The 15,169-nt window shown below is 42.0% G+C and overlaps 3 protein-coding genes across 6 annotated transcripts; all 3 read right to left on the bottom strand.

Annotated features, from left to right (window-relative positions):
• Positions 1–115: 115 nt before the first annotated feature.
• LOC115688313 (uncharacterized) lies at positions 116–5,523 on the bottom strand. 4 transcript variants are annotated; one of them, XM_030614110.2, is made up of 15 exons: positions 5,201–5,523; positions 5,000–5,097; positions 4,751–4,851; positions 4,551–4,629; positions 4,368–4,428; positions 4,197–4,243; positions 4,001–4,093; positions 3,820–3,910; positions 3,666–3,711; positions 2,634–2,765; positions 2,380–2,527; positions 1,722–1,814; positions 1,580–1,648; positions 1,334–1,376; positions 116–1,247 (listed from the first exon to the last, which is right to left on the bottom strand). In XM_030614110.2, exons 1-15 carry the CDS (start codon positions 5,262–5,264, stop codon positions 1,147–1,149), a joined length of 1,266 nt encoding a protein of 421 aa, XP_030469970.1. In that variant the 5' UTR covers positions 5,265–5,523; the 3' UTR covers positions 116–1,146. The 4 variants fall into 4 exon arrangements, with proteins under 4 accessions (XP_030469970.1, XP_030469972.1, XP_056169876.1 ...); XM_030614112.2 differs by having other exon boundaries at positions 2,634–2,753; XM_056313901.1 differs by having other exon boundaries at positions 3,666–3,718; positions 3,821–3,910.
• Positions 5,524–9,955: 4,432 nt separating this feature from the next.
• LOC115688251 (metalloendoproteinase 1-like) lies at positions 9,956–10,897 on the bottom strand. Its single transcript, XM_030614017.2, has one exon. It carries the CDS (start codon positions 10,895–10,897, stop codon positions 9,956–9,958), a length of 942 nt encoding a protein of 313 aa, XP_030469877.2.
• Positions 10,898–14,227: 3,330 nt separating this feature from the next.
• LOC115688252 (metalloendoproteinase 1-like) lies at positions 14,228–15,169 on the bottom strand. The gene has a single exon (XM_030614018.2). The coding sequence runs from the start codon at positions 15,167–15,169 to the stop codon at positions 14,228–14,230; it is 942 nt and encodes a 313-aa protein (XP_030469878.2).

The following is a 15,169-nucleotide window of genomic DNA, read 5'->3' as shown; positions in this document are numbered from 1 at the left end:
AAGGACCCCATCACTGTTCAGTTTAACCCCTTCACGGGGTTTCTGCCACTTATGTTCATCATGGACAGACGAATCACTCCACTTCAACGGGGACAACAGTAGAGATCCTAACAGATTCATCAAAGGGGCAATCAGCATTCTCAAAATAACATTCTCATGGGTTTGGAATTTTTCCATTAAACACCATCTCATTCCTTCGTTTCCAGATATGCCAGCAGCGAAAAAGCAATCTTTGTCAGCAATTTCTGTTTATCTGAAGCGGATTGTTCTGCCACAACCTCCACCTGCACACCCTTAAATTTTTTTTATTTTTTTTGCTCCATTTTCAGCTCCATTTACAGGATACTCCTTTCTTTTCAGAGAGAGATTCCATCAATGCCTGAGCCAATTGTACAGGCACCACGGCTCCAGCATTCACCTCACCCTCCTGATCAACATCAGCTCCTCTCTGCACACCAGGAAATTCAACAAAGTATCTATTCTCGGCAACCTCCTTCTCACTATCTTCCTTCATCATGGTAATAGGGTTGAGATCAGGACAATTAATTGGTTCGACAAGCAGGAGGATTAGAGGATTTGGATGAGTAAGAGCAAGTGAGTCGCGGTAGATCACAAGGGATCGAGGAAGTTTTAGAAGTGGGGGAAGTAGGGGTAACCTCATTAAAAAGCTCCTCTTCAGTAAGTATTTTCTCAAGATGAGGCTTAGAATTGGGTTCTGGTTGGATATTTGGGTGGGTATTATGTGGGGAGAGATTGGCGATATCTTGTAAAATATTGGCTGTAGTATCAAGAGGTGATTGTAAAAGTTTTAGAATATGAGCAAAGGCTTTGGCAATATGTAGTGGGATGCGATTGTGGTTTAGATGAGGAAACATTCTCCTTCTCCAGATGATCTACTACCTTTTGAATCTCCAAATAAACAACCCATCTCTCGAGCATTAGATGGAAAAAAAAAAAAAAAAGTTCATCGAAGCCAAGCTTTTTACATCTCCAAAAAAAAAAAAAGGTGGAATTTCACAGAATAGAACATTCATTCATAAAAAAGGGGCAATGCATCCCTCCCTCCGTCTTTCTCGCGGAACAAAAACAAAAATCTTCCAAATAGTGCAGCTTGGAGGGCTTTGAACTTCAAACATCTCCAAATCTTCACAAGATGATCTCATCCTGCACACTCACGTTGAGAGTCTTATTCGGCAGAACGATGCTGTTCACGACAACGACTTCTTGTTCTACCACCACATATTCCCCTGCATTGGTGAGCATAATCCACGGATTAAAATGCAACGAGCACAGAATATTGGTCAAGTAATTTGCACTCTTCAGAAAAAAGTACCGAGAATTGTGATTCCCAACTTTGAGTTGTAGTCTCCATCAGCCTAGAAAAGCGGAAAGAGGTTGATCATTGACAGTTAATAGCAATCAACAAAGGCCGAAATTGATATGGTAAGAATTTTAAGTGAACTAATTTTTACAAACTTTCACAGCCATAAGCTCCGAGCACTCAAGTCCTCAACTAATGTCACAATTTTTGCTTGTGGAAGTACACGAGAATGAACAGGGAAACCGCAAACAAACTTGCCTGGACTCTTGACCATCTCCCGAGAGATGATTTCCATCCGACAATGGAATTTATGACGACTGCATTTTCCTGCCAAAGCAATCTCCGTTAATATTCTCATCTTCCTACGATGACGGTACTCATATTTGACTGTCTTCCATACCTCTAATTCGACATCATCCAAAATAATACAACTTATCAGCCTCACACCAGGTCCTACACGAACATTTGCTGAAATAGAGACATTGGGACCAACCTGTCCGAACAAGTAATGTCAAATCAAAAGATACACACGGAGGACAAAGCTAATGTAGATGGCAAAAGCAGCAATTATAAGTCAGGCCCTGAAAGTATTCTAAGCATTCCCGATTCACCCTTCTAAAGTAAACTACACTCAAATCACTTGATGATGCTACTTCTTTCAAGAACTCGACTCATCTAGGGGTCTGACTGTATTTACTCTTCTTTAAATTGAAGGCATACTCTCCAAAAGGTGATCTTTCCATACTTATCTTATGGAAAAGCCCAGAAAGGAAGAAAATCAATTAACTGAACAACTGCTGTTAACTCACCGGAACATTATGGATTCACGGTCACTGTGCAAACGTGTCTAGGATGTATGCAAATTAATACTGTGTATTTTGAGCTCCATCTTTGATTTATATGGGAAAGAAGGCCTAGATTGACAGCAAATTCTAAATTGAGTAGAATATCAATCGATGAATTTGATTGGTCCATAACCAGAGTGTTTAACTTAAAAGTTTTCTAGGAAGAAAAGATGGACCGATATGAAGGAATTAAATGGAAGTAAATGGAACAACCTTTGCAGTTGGATGTACTTTAGCTGATGGGTGAACATAAACATCACCGACAACTGTGGCACTTCTTGTACCATCTCCACTAGCAAGAAGATGAGGAGAGGTGAGTCTGAACTGGGCCAGATACAAACCGGAGCATTTCAAAGATATCCTGGACAGGAAGAGACATTGTAAGGGTATATAGATGAGGGCAAGTTGTAAATGGACACTAATAGTTAGAAAAAGGGAAGCTAAAGCATCACGTCAAGTCACTTTACCCCGGTGTCTTGATCTGTTCCCAATAATCCATGGTCTCATATGTATAAAGCTGCTTCTTTCCAGCGAGAGGTGACAAAATATCCTGGTCCAATCTAACAAAATCTGTAGGAATGTTGGTTCTGTTGAGAAAACTAAGAACAAGGAAAGAATAGCGTCATCAGCTTCGAAACAGGGATCAGAATATCCAAAATAACGAAAAAACGGTGTAACATATAACCTAAAGAAATGAATACGTGAGCACAGCTGTGATGATATGTGCATAGTAACTTCCTCATTTTCCGAATATTTTAACAAGACAACCCAGGTGCAGCAACAAACTTATACTTGAAAGAAGGATCTTTTCTTTACTTAATAAATCTTGAGCTAACATAGAGAAACTTCCTCGCGCCTCAGCAAAATTCAAGCAAATTAATGAAGGGGGGCAAGAACACAGATGCATGCGCAAGATCCAGTTATCATATTTTCATTGTCTTTGGCCCATATCCTTTCTTCTGTACATCCTCAATTTGATCTGAAACCAGTTTGCTAATTCCACGGGAAGTTAAACATTTGTTAACAAACACCGCATCCTGCAAAGATTAAAACTAGAAAAAGATTATGACCTTAGAGTTTGTTAGATTCCATGCAAATAGGCAATCCCCAAGGTTTATTTTTCACCTGTAACCAAGAACTGCATAGGTGTCTATTGCATTGGTTATAATTGCTTGGCAATTCCAATAAGAAATTACGCAGTTTTGCTCATCAAAAGGGAAAAGAGGAGTAGTTATGTTCTAAATCTTTTTAGTGACATTGGCAACTACTTGTTTGAGTATAACAACAGCAGCAGCAACAAAAAACTCAACCTTAGCCTATTAAGTGGGGTTGGCTATATGAATCTTTTTATACCATTTTTGCTCAACTTTTTTTTTAATCAAAATCTTCTCAACTAATTGGTCAAGTACTACAAATAATCACCCAGAACTGCTGCATGCAATTGATGATACATAAAATTCTCGAAAAAATATTTCTAAGGATGAAAATCGGTAAGTGACCTTGTAGATGTGGATATATCAAGGCTGGATAATCTCCGCAGATTAGCTGTAACAAAGGAACAAAAATATCAGCATGAAAGTGAGATAGCCCGAATGTTAATGCAATTCATGACAAACCCAAATCACTTGAAGCATCTTATGCACATTGACCAACCTCTGTCTGCCCGGTCATTAGATACATCCTCAATTGCAAAAAAGATATCTGGAGTAAAGATATATACACCACAATTTATTAAATCACTGACCTGCATTCAAAGAGAAAAAGTAGGTTCCTCAAATACATTATTCAGTTAACCTAGCAGCAGTCTGAGAAAGTGAAAAGCCTGTAAACGTACAAAAGTTTCAGGTTTCTCTGTGTAATGCAACAGCTCATTCGTGACTGGATCAGAAACTAGTGTACCAAACTGGTTAGCTGATTCAGCAGAAACCTGTCGGTGAAGAAAAACGAAGGTACGTGTCAGCAACTAGGAAGGTCTGAGGAATTATCAGCTTGATAGAACACAGAGAGAAACTTTGCCACGAGGAACTCACTTTGACTACTAGCAATGTTCCCATCCCACCATATCTTTTATGGGCTTCTGCATGTGCAAACATTGCATTGGGATAATCATGTTCTCTACATAAATCGCATCATCCTAAAGAGCTAACTAAATTTCAAGTAGAGAACACCATTACGGCGTATAGGGAAAAAATTGAACCTACCAAGCATATCTGTAAGTGGAAAATTGCAGCAGACATCACAGTTCAGTAGAAAGATATGAGACTGTAAAACAACAGGGAGATTTGAAATTAGAATATGCTTCATGTGAATGGCATATATCAGGAAATACAAGCTCGTAATTCTCCCATATGACACAACATCAAAGACCAAGTGAAGAACTATACATGGCTGTCTTCCATAATCAAATTCCTGAAATGATAAAGGCCACCAGCTGAACCATGCGGTTTTTCCTCTTTCAAGTATCTGAAGAAGAATCGATTATTGAAACGCGCGCGCGCACGCACACATAAATGCAGGCCTTTATAGCTTATTTCTATATGCAAGCATATAATGCATCAAACCCAAACGCCAACGTAGGGGTCACCTCACTGGGACTTTCAGCTCATTCGATATGGAAGAGACGTATAACGCGAACTCCTTCTCGTCATAAAACCCAATCAGGAAAATTTGAGCCAAGTTGGGGATCTGCACAGCAAGAATCCAATTGTATATCACAACAACTCCACATTGATCAATCCTCCATTTCTCCAAAATCTCATTACTAACACACTTAGGTCCAATCACATGGAAACATTAGCACTCCCACTAAAAAAGTTCGAATTTTGAGACATACCCTTTTGCAAGCAGAGATGGGATGGTGAACCATGGGTTGCCCAGCCAAAGGGAAGAGCGGCTTCGGTATGTTGAATGATAGAGGCCTAAATCTAGTGCCTGCAAATTGAGAAGTCGGACCTCATGATCAAGCAAACAAGAACCGAGCACGGACTATCTCTTTTCTCAAAATTAGAAAACGAGGAAAAGTTGACAAATATACCTTTGGTGGGTCCACCGACCATGATCACGGCGACCACCTTCTCCATCTCCCCCGAGTTCTCCATCTTCAAGAACCCTAAACCCCAGTTGATCGCAGAGCTCAAAACTTCAAAGTCCTGGTAAAGATCGGATTTGCACCTCGATCGAATTCAAGAATTTCTTTTACCTAGCTCCTGTTGCTGGCAAGAGGACGGGACTCGCGACCTAAAAAAAGGACCGCACTAGACCTTGAAGAGGAGAGGGAATCCTTTTAGCATTTTGGCGGAATCTGAAGTCAAATTCCTTTCAGAGGAAACAAAAGAAAACAGAAGAACCGTTGCGGTTTGGAAGGGTGGGAAGGTCGACTCCTCACCCTTTCAAAAGATTAGGAGTGGAGATATTTAATTTTGAAGTGTGGATTTTGACTTCCATGCTCTGTAAATAAATAGGGCAAAAATCTGAAAGTGGATTGAGAATTAAAGTATGCATACCAAAAAAAAAAAAAGAATAACACGCTTAGACATGGCTTTAGGGAAAATTCCAAATAAAGACATAAAGTATCCTCATTTACTCAAATAACGGTCTGAAGTGGCCATGTCGGTCTCAAAAAAGTGCTTGACCTCGCAGGCAATTTTCATCTTTTACTTTTTTTGATTTTTTTTCCTTTTTTTCTTTTCCTTTCTTTTTTCCTTTTTTTGTTTTTTTTTTTCAATTTTGTTGGTGGCTGGTCTCAAGCGATGACTGGTCACCGGCGATACCAGGAGAGGGTAGGGCAAGACCGCCCTCAAAAGCCACATGTGAGGACCTAGGAGGACTCGATTTCGTGTTAAGATTATTTTTAAAATTTTATCTCTCCCATGTGGTGTTAAGGTTAATTAAAGCATTAAAATAATGTCGTCTTGACCCAAATCCTAATTTTCACACAAAATCTTAATTAAATTAGGTTAAAAAATTCAAAAAAATTTCCATAAGAAAGATAAACTAAAAAAAGATAAAAGGCTAAAACTTAAAAAAAAAAACACACACACACACACACACAAAGAAAAGAAAAAATCAAGGCCCTCCCTCCGTCCGCATTTTTTTAAAATTTTTTTAGATTTTTTAATTTTTAATCTAATTTAACTAAAATTTAAGTTAAAATTATCTTTGGACGGAAATGCCCCTTACCAGCTGGCGACTCAGGTTCTTATTTGAAACTGCTATTACTATTTCAGGCCCTTATTTAAGACTGTCATAACTACTTCAAGTCTTTATTTGAAATAAGTTCCACTTCAAGTCATTATTGGAGAAAATAAAGGCATAAAGTGTCCTTATTTGAAATTTTCTCAAAGCTTTATTTTCATGTCAGGGTCCTTGGCCTTCTTTTTTGGGACAGTAAAAAAAAGTGTTATATTCCATGGTCACCCTCTTTCCCGGCTCCTCACAATCACACTGAGGGAACGCATAAACATCATCTCACCAGTCTCTCTTGTTTGCACATTCCTTTCATCGATTTTAGGCCATCGTTGCCACCTCCGACCACTGTCATTCACCGATCCATAGTCTCGCAGAAACTAATCCGTCCTACTCTATATTTTGCTCAAAGAGTGCGAAGAGTTCTACTCCGGCTCGATTCCTTTTCATTGGCTTCGATTCCAGCCGATTGACACTTTTTGATGTTCCTATCACCGATTAAGTCGGTGTTCGTGGCCTTCAATTGCATTTCCAAGGTAAACATTTGGGCTTTTGTCTCTACTCTTTTACACGCAAAATGGAGATTGAGAGTTATGATGGTGTTTACGTGAAAATCAATTACGTCTAAAACGGCTGCTAGTTGTTATGTTTAGAAATGTTTAGTTGTTGTACATTTACATCAAAAATCTATGGCCGAGTCACCCGTTAAATGTTCGATGATATTCCTGAATGAAATTCAAACGCATGTTTTTTAAAAGAATGGAGTTCAATAATAATTCATTTTAGTGTATGATCTTGTATTATTTATACACACAGGAAATTAATGTGTTTAACACGTTTGAAGAATAGGAATTATTGTGAATCCACAAGTTCAAGGACCAGGTGGTCCAGTTCCCAATTTTAGAAATGGGGAATCGGTCTTCCTGGTTTGGTTTCCGATTTCCAGGTGGGACCGGACCGAACTAGGAACCGATCACTCTTAGCTTCAACACGTCCCTGCATTGACTAATTATTCAGCTACCAAATTGGTGTTATATTGTAGAGGGAGGTAAATTTTCTATTCTGTCCACCATACTAGTAAAAAGAGAATTCTTAAACGTGATGGTAAGAATAATTAAGATATTTTCTTGCGTATAGGTGAAAGCTAAATCATATATACCGAATAAAAAAATCTGGGAGAAGAACAGCAGAAGTGCCAAAACTTGTGTACGGTGCTCACTTCAGTGCCAAAAGTTTCTTTTGGATCACTTTAGTGCCAAAATTTTTGAAAAACGATCACTTAAGTGTCAACTCCGGTCAGTTTGGCCGGAAATCCGACGTGGCATTTTTTATTAATTTTTGAAGCCGATGTGGCTCGCGGAGGTTGAGTCGACATGTACACATCAAAACGACGTAGTTTAGCATGTACACTTGGATTTTTTAAATATTTTTTTTGAATTTTTTTATTTTTCTTTTATTTTTTATTTTTCTTTCTTCTTCTTCTTCTACCTTGGGTCACGGCCGGTGACCGGAGGCCGGCCACCGGCCACGGCCGGCCGCCTGGCCTTAGCGAGATTGGCCTCGCCATGGCCGGGCAAGGCTCGTCGGCAAGGTCGGCCTCGCCATGGCCGGGCAAGGCTCTACCTCGCTCGGGATCCGGCAAGGTCAAGCCTAGCCGGCCGTGGCGAGGCCGGCCTCGCCGTCGCCAAACCCGGCGACGGTGAGCGAGGTCGAGCCTCGCCCGGCCGTGGCGAGGCCGACCTCGCCGTCGCCGGGTTTGGCGACGGAGAGGCCGGCCTCGCCATGGCCGGCGAGGCTCGACCTCGCGGAGATCTGGCGAGTCGAGCCTCGCCGCCGTGTGGTGGCCTCGCCGTCGCCCGGCCAAACCCGGCGACGGCGAGGTCGACCTCGCCACGGCCGGCGGCGGGCCCGCCTGCCGTCGCCAAACCTAGCGACGGCGAGGCCGACCTCGCCGTCCGCAGGGGTTTGGCGACGGCGAGGTCGGCCTCGCCACGGCCGGCGAGCTCGGCCTCGCCGCCGCCAAACCCGGCGGCGGTGAGCGAGGTCGAGCCTCACCGGCCGTGGCGAGGCCGACCTCGCCGTCGTTGGGTTTGGCGACGAGCGCCAGGCCGGCCTCGCCACGGCCGGCGAGGCTCGACCTCGCCGGATCTGCGGGTGAGATCGAACCTCGCCGCCGACCGTGGCGAGGCCGGCCTCGCCGTTGCCAAACCCGGCCGACGGTGGGCGAGGTCGAGCCTCGCCCGGCCGTGGCGAGCCGGCCTCGCCGTCGCCATGCCAAACCCGGCGCGACGAGGTCGACCTCGCCACGGCCGGGCGAGGCTCGACCTCGCGCCCGATCTGGGGCGAGGTCGAGCCTCGCCGCCCGTGGCGAGGCTGGCCTCGCCATCGCCAAACCTAGCGACGGCGAGGCCGGCCTCGTCATCGCCAAACCCCCAGGCGTCGGCGACTAGGCGGCCGGCCATGGCCGGTGGCCGGCCTCCGGTCACCGGCGGTGACCCAAGGTAGAAGAAGAAGAAGAAAGAAAAAGAAAAAAAGAAAAGAAGGAAAAAAATTTCAGAAAAAATATTTAAAAAATTGAATTATACACGTGGAAATGCCACGTAGTCCGATTTTTTTAAAAAAATTCCAATTCGATTTAAAATTTTAATTATAAAAGCCACGTATTAATTTGGCCGGAATTTCTCGCCGTTGGCACTTAAGTGATCGTTTTTCCTCCGATTTGGCACTTAAGTGAGCCGACGAAAACTTTTGGCACTAAAGTGAGCGCCGTACACAAGTTTTGGTACTTCTAGTGTTCTTCTCCCCAAAAATCTTGTATGTATATATATGTATGTATGTTCGAACGACAGTTTGTTAACACTACTTGCGTGGAAAATTGGTATAGGCCACTTTTAGTTGATGTCTTCTTTTATTAAATGCTAATCTTGTAAATATTCTGTCAAAGTTCTCAAGTGGCATAAGAAGCTATAGATTTTAGGTTTTTTTTTTTTCTCTTTTTCATATGTTTGTGCCTTGAGAAGACTAGAATCATCCAATATAATAATATATGTCCGAATTATGTGTATCATAATAATGAATACGTGAGATACTTATGGATTTTAGATGATGACTATTCGAGTTAACAAGATATTTCGATATTAATTATGATTTACTATGATCAATCAAGGATATGCATAATCATTAGGAGATGTGGACAAACCCTTAATTATCTCCAACAATCCATGTATAATTTTAGGTTTCGTTTATTTCGCGGAAAATGAATGATTTCGTAAACATTTTTCTGGAAAGAATAGCTTGTATCGCTTACAAAAATGAAACAACAAAAAATATTCTCATCCTTCACGAAAAAATTTATGTCCAGAGTAGCTGAGGTGGAGTCTATCTTACATGTCTAGAACCATCCCCTGTTGGCTATTCACCAAGTAAAAACACTAATTAATCAAAACATACACTGATTGGCAATCACTTCTAGTATGCCGGGACTATACTATATTCCTCACCAAAAAAAAATTTGTGAAGTGGGCATGTGTTAATAACTGCTGCTTTCATTGTTGTAATCACTTATTGCACAGTGAAAATGTGCTGACATCGCCAATAGAATGGCCTACGATTGCTCAGGGTACAAGGCACGTATTCCATCGATGTCATCTTGTTGAAGAACCCTTTTGACAGCACCGGCCGCAATTCCGGCATACATGACTGCGTTCGGATCCTGGGTGTGGGCGAGACCTAGGAAGTGTCCTATTTCATGCAAGGCCACCGATTCCAAGTCGGTTTGGGTCGAGTTGGGGTTAAGGCTCCATGCCTCGGTCGCATCGTAGTGGGAAATACCGGAGGTCGGGTAAGACGAATGGGCAAGAACATTGCCAGGCCCATCGAAAGGTCGGCTGTCGCCATGATAGCCATCGTAGAAGCCTATGACGAGATCGGGCGACTCACCAGATGAAACTTCATTGAAAGTGAAGGCGGTAACACCGCCCCAGGACTGGAAAACGCTCCAGAAGACTGCTCTCAACTGCTCCAGCGAGATGTCGTTGTAGATGGCGTCGAAAGCGTAGGTGAAATGGGTTTTGGAAGGCGGCCACTTACTCATGCCGGGATTGAACCTATAGCGCGATACCATGCGGAACTCGTTAGGCTTAGTGGCATTCCTGTTCGCGTGCCTAGGGTAGACGAAATCGGGCACCCCGCATCTTGGGACGCTCATTAGCTTCACGGTGTCGACATCAAGCTTTCCGGTGACTTTAAGACGGTAGAATTTCTGGTAAGATTTGAGTGCCGACTCTAAAGTCTCGTCGAACTTGTCGTCCATGAGGGCGACATCGTTCACATCTTCGTAGTCCAAGTATCCGAAAGCTTTGAGGTAACGCTTGACGTCTTTGATGCCTTGCTTGGTCTGGCCCTTGAGAGCCCCCTCCAAACTCTGGAAGGAAGTGAGGCTTGGATCGTCAGATTTCGGGCTTCTCGAGTGAGCGGTGAAGGGTTGATGAATCGCAAGAAAGACAACGAGAACGGACACAAAGGAACAGAACATTTTAGGAGCCATTCTGTGCGTGCGTGCGTGCAGTGTTTTTTAGGAAGGTGTTCTCATTCAAGTATGAGTGGATTTCTGTAGCTTCCGTGGCTATATATGTAGACAAAGCTACTACCTGAAGACCCAAAAATGGTTTCCTAGATAAAACCTTGTGATAACGCTAAATTTGGAAACAAATCCGACGAAATCTTTACTCTTGGTAATGGCCACACATAAACTTGACAAGGAATTCATTGTGATGGATAAGAGTGCACTCCCCTTCCAATGGAACGAATCTTTTTTTCAAAGAAAAGGGGCAAAGCCCCGATTATTATATTAACACTTGCCTGACAAAGGTTAAACCAAAACTGATCTCCTAGCAATAGGGGAATTAAACCTATTGATGGCCTCTCTAATGCCCGAGTGGCATTACATCCGCAGGATTGGATGACCAATTTACCAACAAATCTGCACATGAATTTCCTTTCCTAAAAGTATGAATAATTACGACTTGTTGCAAGTACTTCAACAAATTCTGAATTCGAAAGATGAGGATGTCACCAAAACTTTGAGGGATTGTTGGTTTCTGAAGTAGTGCAATTGTTGCGACCAAAAATAAATAAAAGAAGTAGTGCAATTACTGCTTGCGAGTCCACATCCACAATAATTTTGGGAATGCCCATATATAGAGATTACCAGTTTGAGGCCCAAAAGAATGCCCCAAGGTTAAGCTTTTAATAAAGAGCGCACTCCTACGTGTTGGGTGAAACCTGCAAGCCAGTTGCCTGACTCGTCGCGGAGAAGTCCACCTACTGAAGCTGGATCGAGTTGCCTTTAGGGGCCCGTCAGCATTGAGCTTGATCCAACCATGGGGAGGGGTTGTCCAACCTCTTTTTCTTTATAAACCCGCGAAAATTCAATTAGTGGTAACAGTATCTTTTTTGCCATTCGAGCCAAACGGATGTCTTTGACATAATTTTTATTCAAAACGGTGTTATGATCAACAAGTAATATCATAACTCAGGCAAGCAAATCAGATACTGTTACAACTAATTGAATTTTCGCGGGTTTGTAAACGAAAAGCATTAGGCATAGCTTTAGGAAAGATATATACGAAATCTTAAATTTTTTTGCCTCTCCAAAACTCTAGAACGATTTATAGTCTGAATTCTAGAATTCGACAGTAGAAAATCAAGGTGACTCCTGGAGTCTCCCTTTCGTAGCCATCAATGTGATTAAAAGTACATGGGAATTTCCGAAATATTGGCTACTAAACGTTGATCTATCAAATTGGTTTTATATTCAAGAGGGAGGTGAATTTTCTGTTCGGTCCACCATATTAGCAAAAACATAATTTTCAAATGCAATGGTAAGAATAGTTAAGATCTTTTCTCGTGTGCAAGTGAAAGCTAAATCATATATACCCAATAAAAGAAGGAAGACTGCATCTATGTAACGAGGGTTTCTTAGCATTTACTTGCTTGGAAAATTGATATAGGCCACTTGCGATTAATCACTTCTTATATTAAATGCTAATCTTGGAGATATCACTTCAAAGTTCTTGCATGGAATGATGTGATAGATGTTAGGTTCGTACATAAGGTATCTATAAATTTTATAAGATAATTATATAAGGTAAACTAGATATTATATCAATTGAGAGTATGCAAAATCGAGAAAGCTATACGCACAATCAAGAGAAATATGGAAAATCTAGGGAGATTCGAAGAATCCCCTATTATCTCCAACATTCTGGGTATATGTTTAGTCACGAGAGGCTTTGACTGGTAGATTTTAGTAGTTTATATATGTGGCTATGTGCAGATGGAGCTGCAAAACATAAGAACTGAGAATAATCAAAGCATGGTGGACAGATCAACATGTTTGTTTCTCTTGCAAGTCGTAACGGAGTAATCCTAGAGTTCAACTTAGTAAATCACGCAGTCAAACACTCCACTTTAGATGAACATGCAATACATAAAGTAACTTCGAAATAGCATGGAGAATGAAAAGTGAAGAAGATGATATTGTTGCGTGTGAATGTCAAGGATCATACTACAAAGACAATCAAGTTTTATTGACATTCTCGTCTGTTAATACCTTGACGAATAGACTTAATTTGAACTTCTCCATACTACTAGGCCTATACCATAATCATTACATAAAAAATACATGATGCTGATTTTGCTAATAGAATCATATCTTTTAATTGTGTTGGGAAGAATCGGGCAACAATTCACCAAGAATCAAACTCAATCTGGGATGAATATCTCCCCCAAAACTAAACCGACCGAAATCCGACTTAACACTGACAATAGTCAACAATATTTTCAGTAACACAACCTCACAATTAGTAAGGAGATAAATGCAACAAACAAATCAAGATTTAATGTGGAAACCTAAAGTGGGAAAAATCACGGACCGTTCAAAAACTTCCACTAATTACCAAAATAGTATGATACACAAAATATTCTTCTCTAGTCACACAGGCTCAACATCAACAATACAACCGAATTTCCTCACTACAAAGGTGAATTAATATAAACGGAGCAAGAAAACCCTAGTCGCTATTGGAGTTCTCAACGAACGAAATCGAAGCAATATACTGAAATCTAAGCCAATTTCGTTAACATTTGGCCTTCAAATCAGGGACCACAAAATCGCCGCCCTGTTTCTTTTCTCCACGTTCTCACTCTCAGTCACTCTCAATGAGATCTCACGCCTTTTCTCTCTCCTCTCTCTTTTTGGGCACCCTCGCACAGCGTACTCTCTTTCTTTCTTTTGTTTTGCTTTTGACCCTTTTTTTTCTTGGGTTACTACCGCAAAACATCCTAAATCGATACACATATAATAAATTTATTTAAAATTAATTTTTTCATCACTAAAAATTCCAAATCGATACACATGTAACAAATTTATTCTAAATTAATTTTTTGACCACAAAAAACCTCAAACTGGTACATTTGTGATAAATTTACCTTCCATTAATTTGAATTAATACCACGGAAAATCACAAAATGGTACACCTGTGACAAACGGAGGGTAAAACCCCAAATTGCTATACTCGTCAACTGTCACGTGTCATCCAACTCAGAATTTTGATCGTAAAATTTAAGGATAAAATTTAACGGAATTTAACGGAGGGTAAAATTGTTACAGGTATACCAGTTTGGGATTTTTTGTGTGTCAAAAAATTAGTTTGTAATAAATTTGATACAAATGTATCAATTTAGGGTTTTTCATAATATTAACTCTTTTTTCTTTTATTTTAAAGTCAGTTGGGCCCCACTAATGAGGCGGCCCTGGCCAACAAATTGAAGATATTGCAAATAGAATTATGAAAACCCTAGGTCAAGGCCTTTTCTATTGCCCAGCGTACAAAGCATGTATGCCATCGATGTCGTCTTGTCGAAGATCCCTTTTGAGAGCACCAGGATTCGTTATGGCATACATAACGGCGTTCTGATCGGGGGTGTGGGCAAGCCCTAGGAGGTGTCCTATTTCATGCAAGGCCACCGATTCCAAGTCGAATTGGGTTGAGCTCGGGTTAGTGCTCCATTGCTCATCCGCGTCATAGTGGAACCTACCGTCGGTCGGGGAAAATGAATGGGCAAGAACATTGCCGGGCCCGTCGAAAGGAATACCATCACCATGATCGCCGTTGTAGAAGCCTATGACGATGTCGGTCGACTCGCCCGTCGAAGTTTCTGAGAAAGTGAACATGGTAACATCAGCCCACCTCTGGAAAGCTCTCGAGCAGACTCCTCTCAACTCCTCCAGTGGGATGGCCCCGGGGACCGGGCCGAAAGCGTAATTGAGATGGGTTTGGGAAGGCGGCCACTTAGGCATGTTGGGAAAGAAGTTATAGTGCGCTACCATGCGGAACTTGCTAGGCTTAGTGGCATTCCTTCCTGCGTGCCGAGGATGGACCAAGTCGGGCACCCCGCATCTCGGGGCGCTCATCTGCTTCACGGTGTCGACATCAAGCTTTCCGGTGACTTTAAGATGGTAGAATTTCTGGTAAGATTTGAGCGCTGACTCCAAAGTCTCGTCAAACCTGTCGTCCATGAGGGCGACGTCGTTCCCATCCTCTCCGTGGTCCAAGTATCCGAAAGCTTTGAGGTAACGCTTGACGTCTTTGATGCCTTGCTTGGTCTGGCCCTTGAGAGCCCCCTCCAAACTCTGGAAGGAAGTGAGGCTTGGATCGGTAGATTTCGGGCTTCTCGAGTGAGCGGTGAAGGGTTGATGAATCGCTAGAACGACAACGAGAAGGGACACAAAAGAACAGAACATTTTAGGAGCCAT

The sequence above is a fragment of the Syzygium oleosum genome, unplaced genomic scaffold (assembly GCF_021117445.2).
Source record: "Syzygium oleosum isolate NSW1041296 unplaced genomic scaffold, Sole_v2.1 Sole_v2.08, whole genome shotgun sequence".
In the NCBI taxonomy this organism is placed as follows: Eukaryota; Viridiplantae; Streptophyta; class Magnoliopsida; order Myrtales; family Myrtaceae; genus Syzygium; species Syzygium oleosum.
This window is presented reverse-complemented; position numbering and strand designations above follow the sequence as displayed.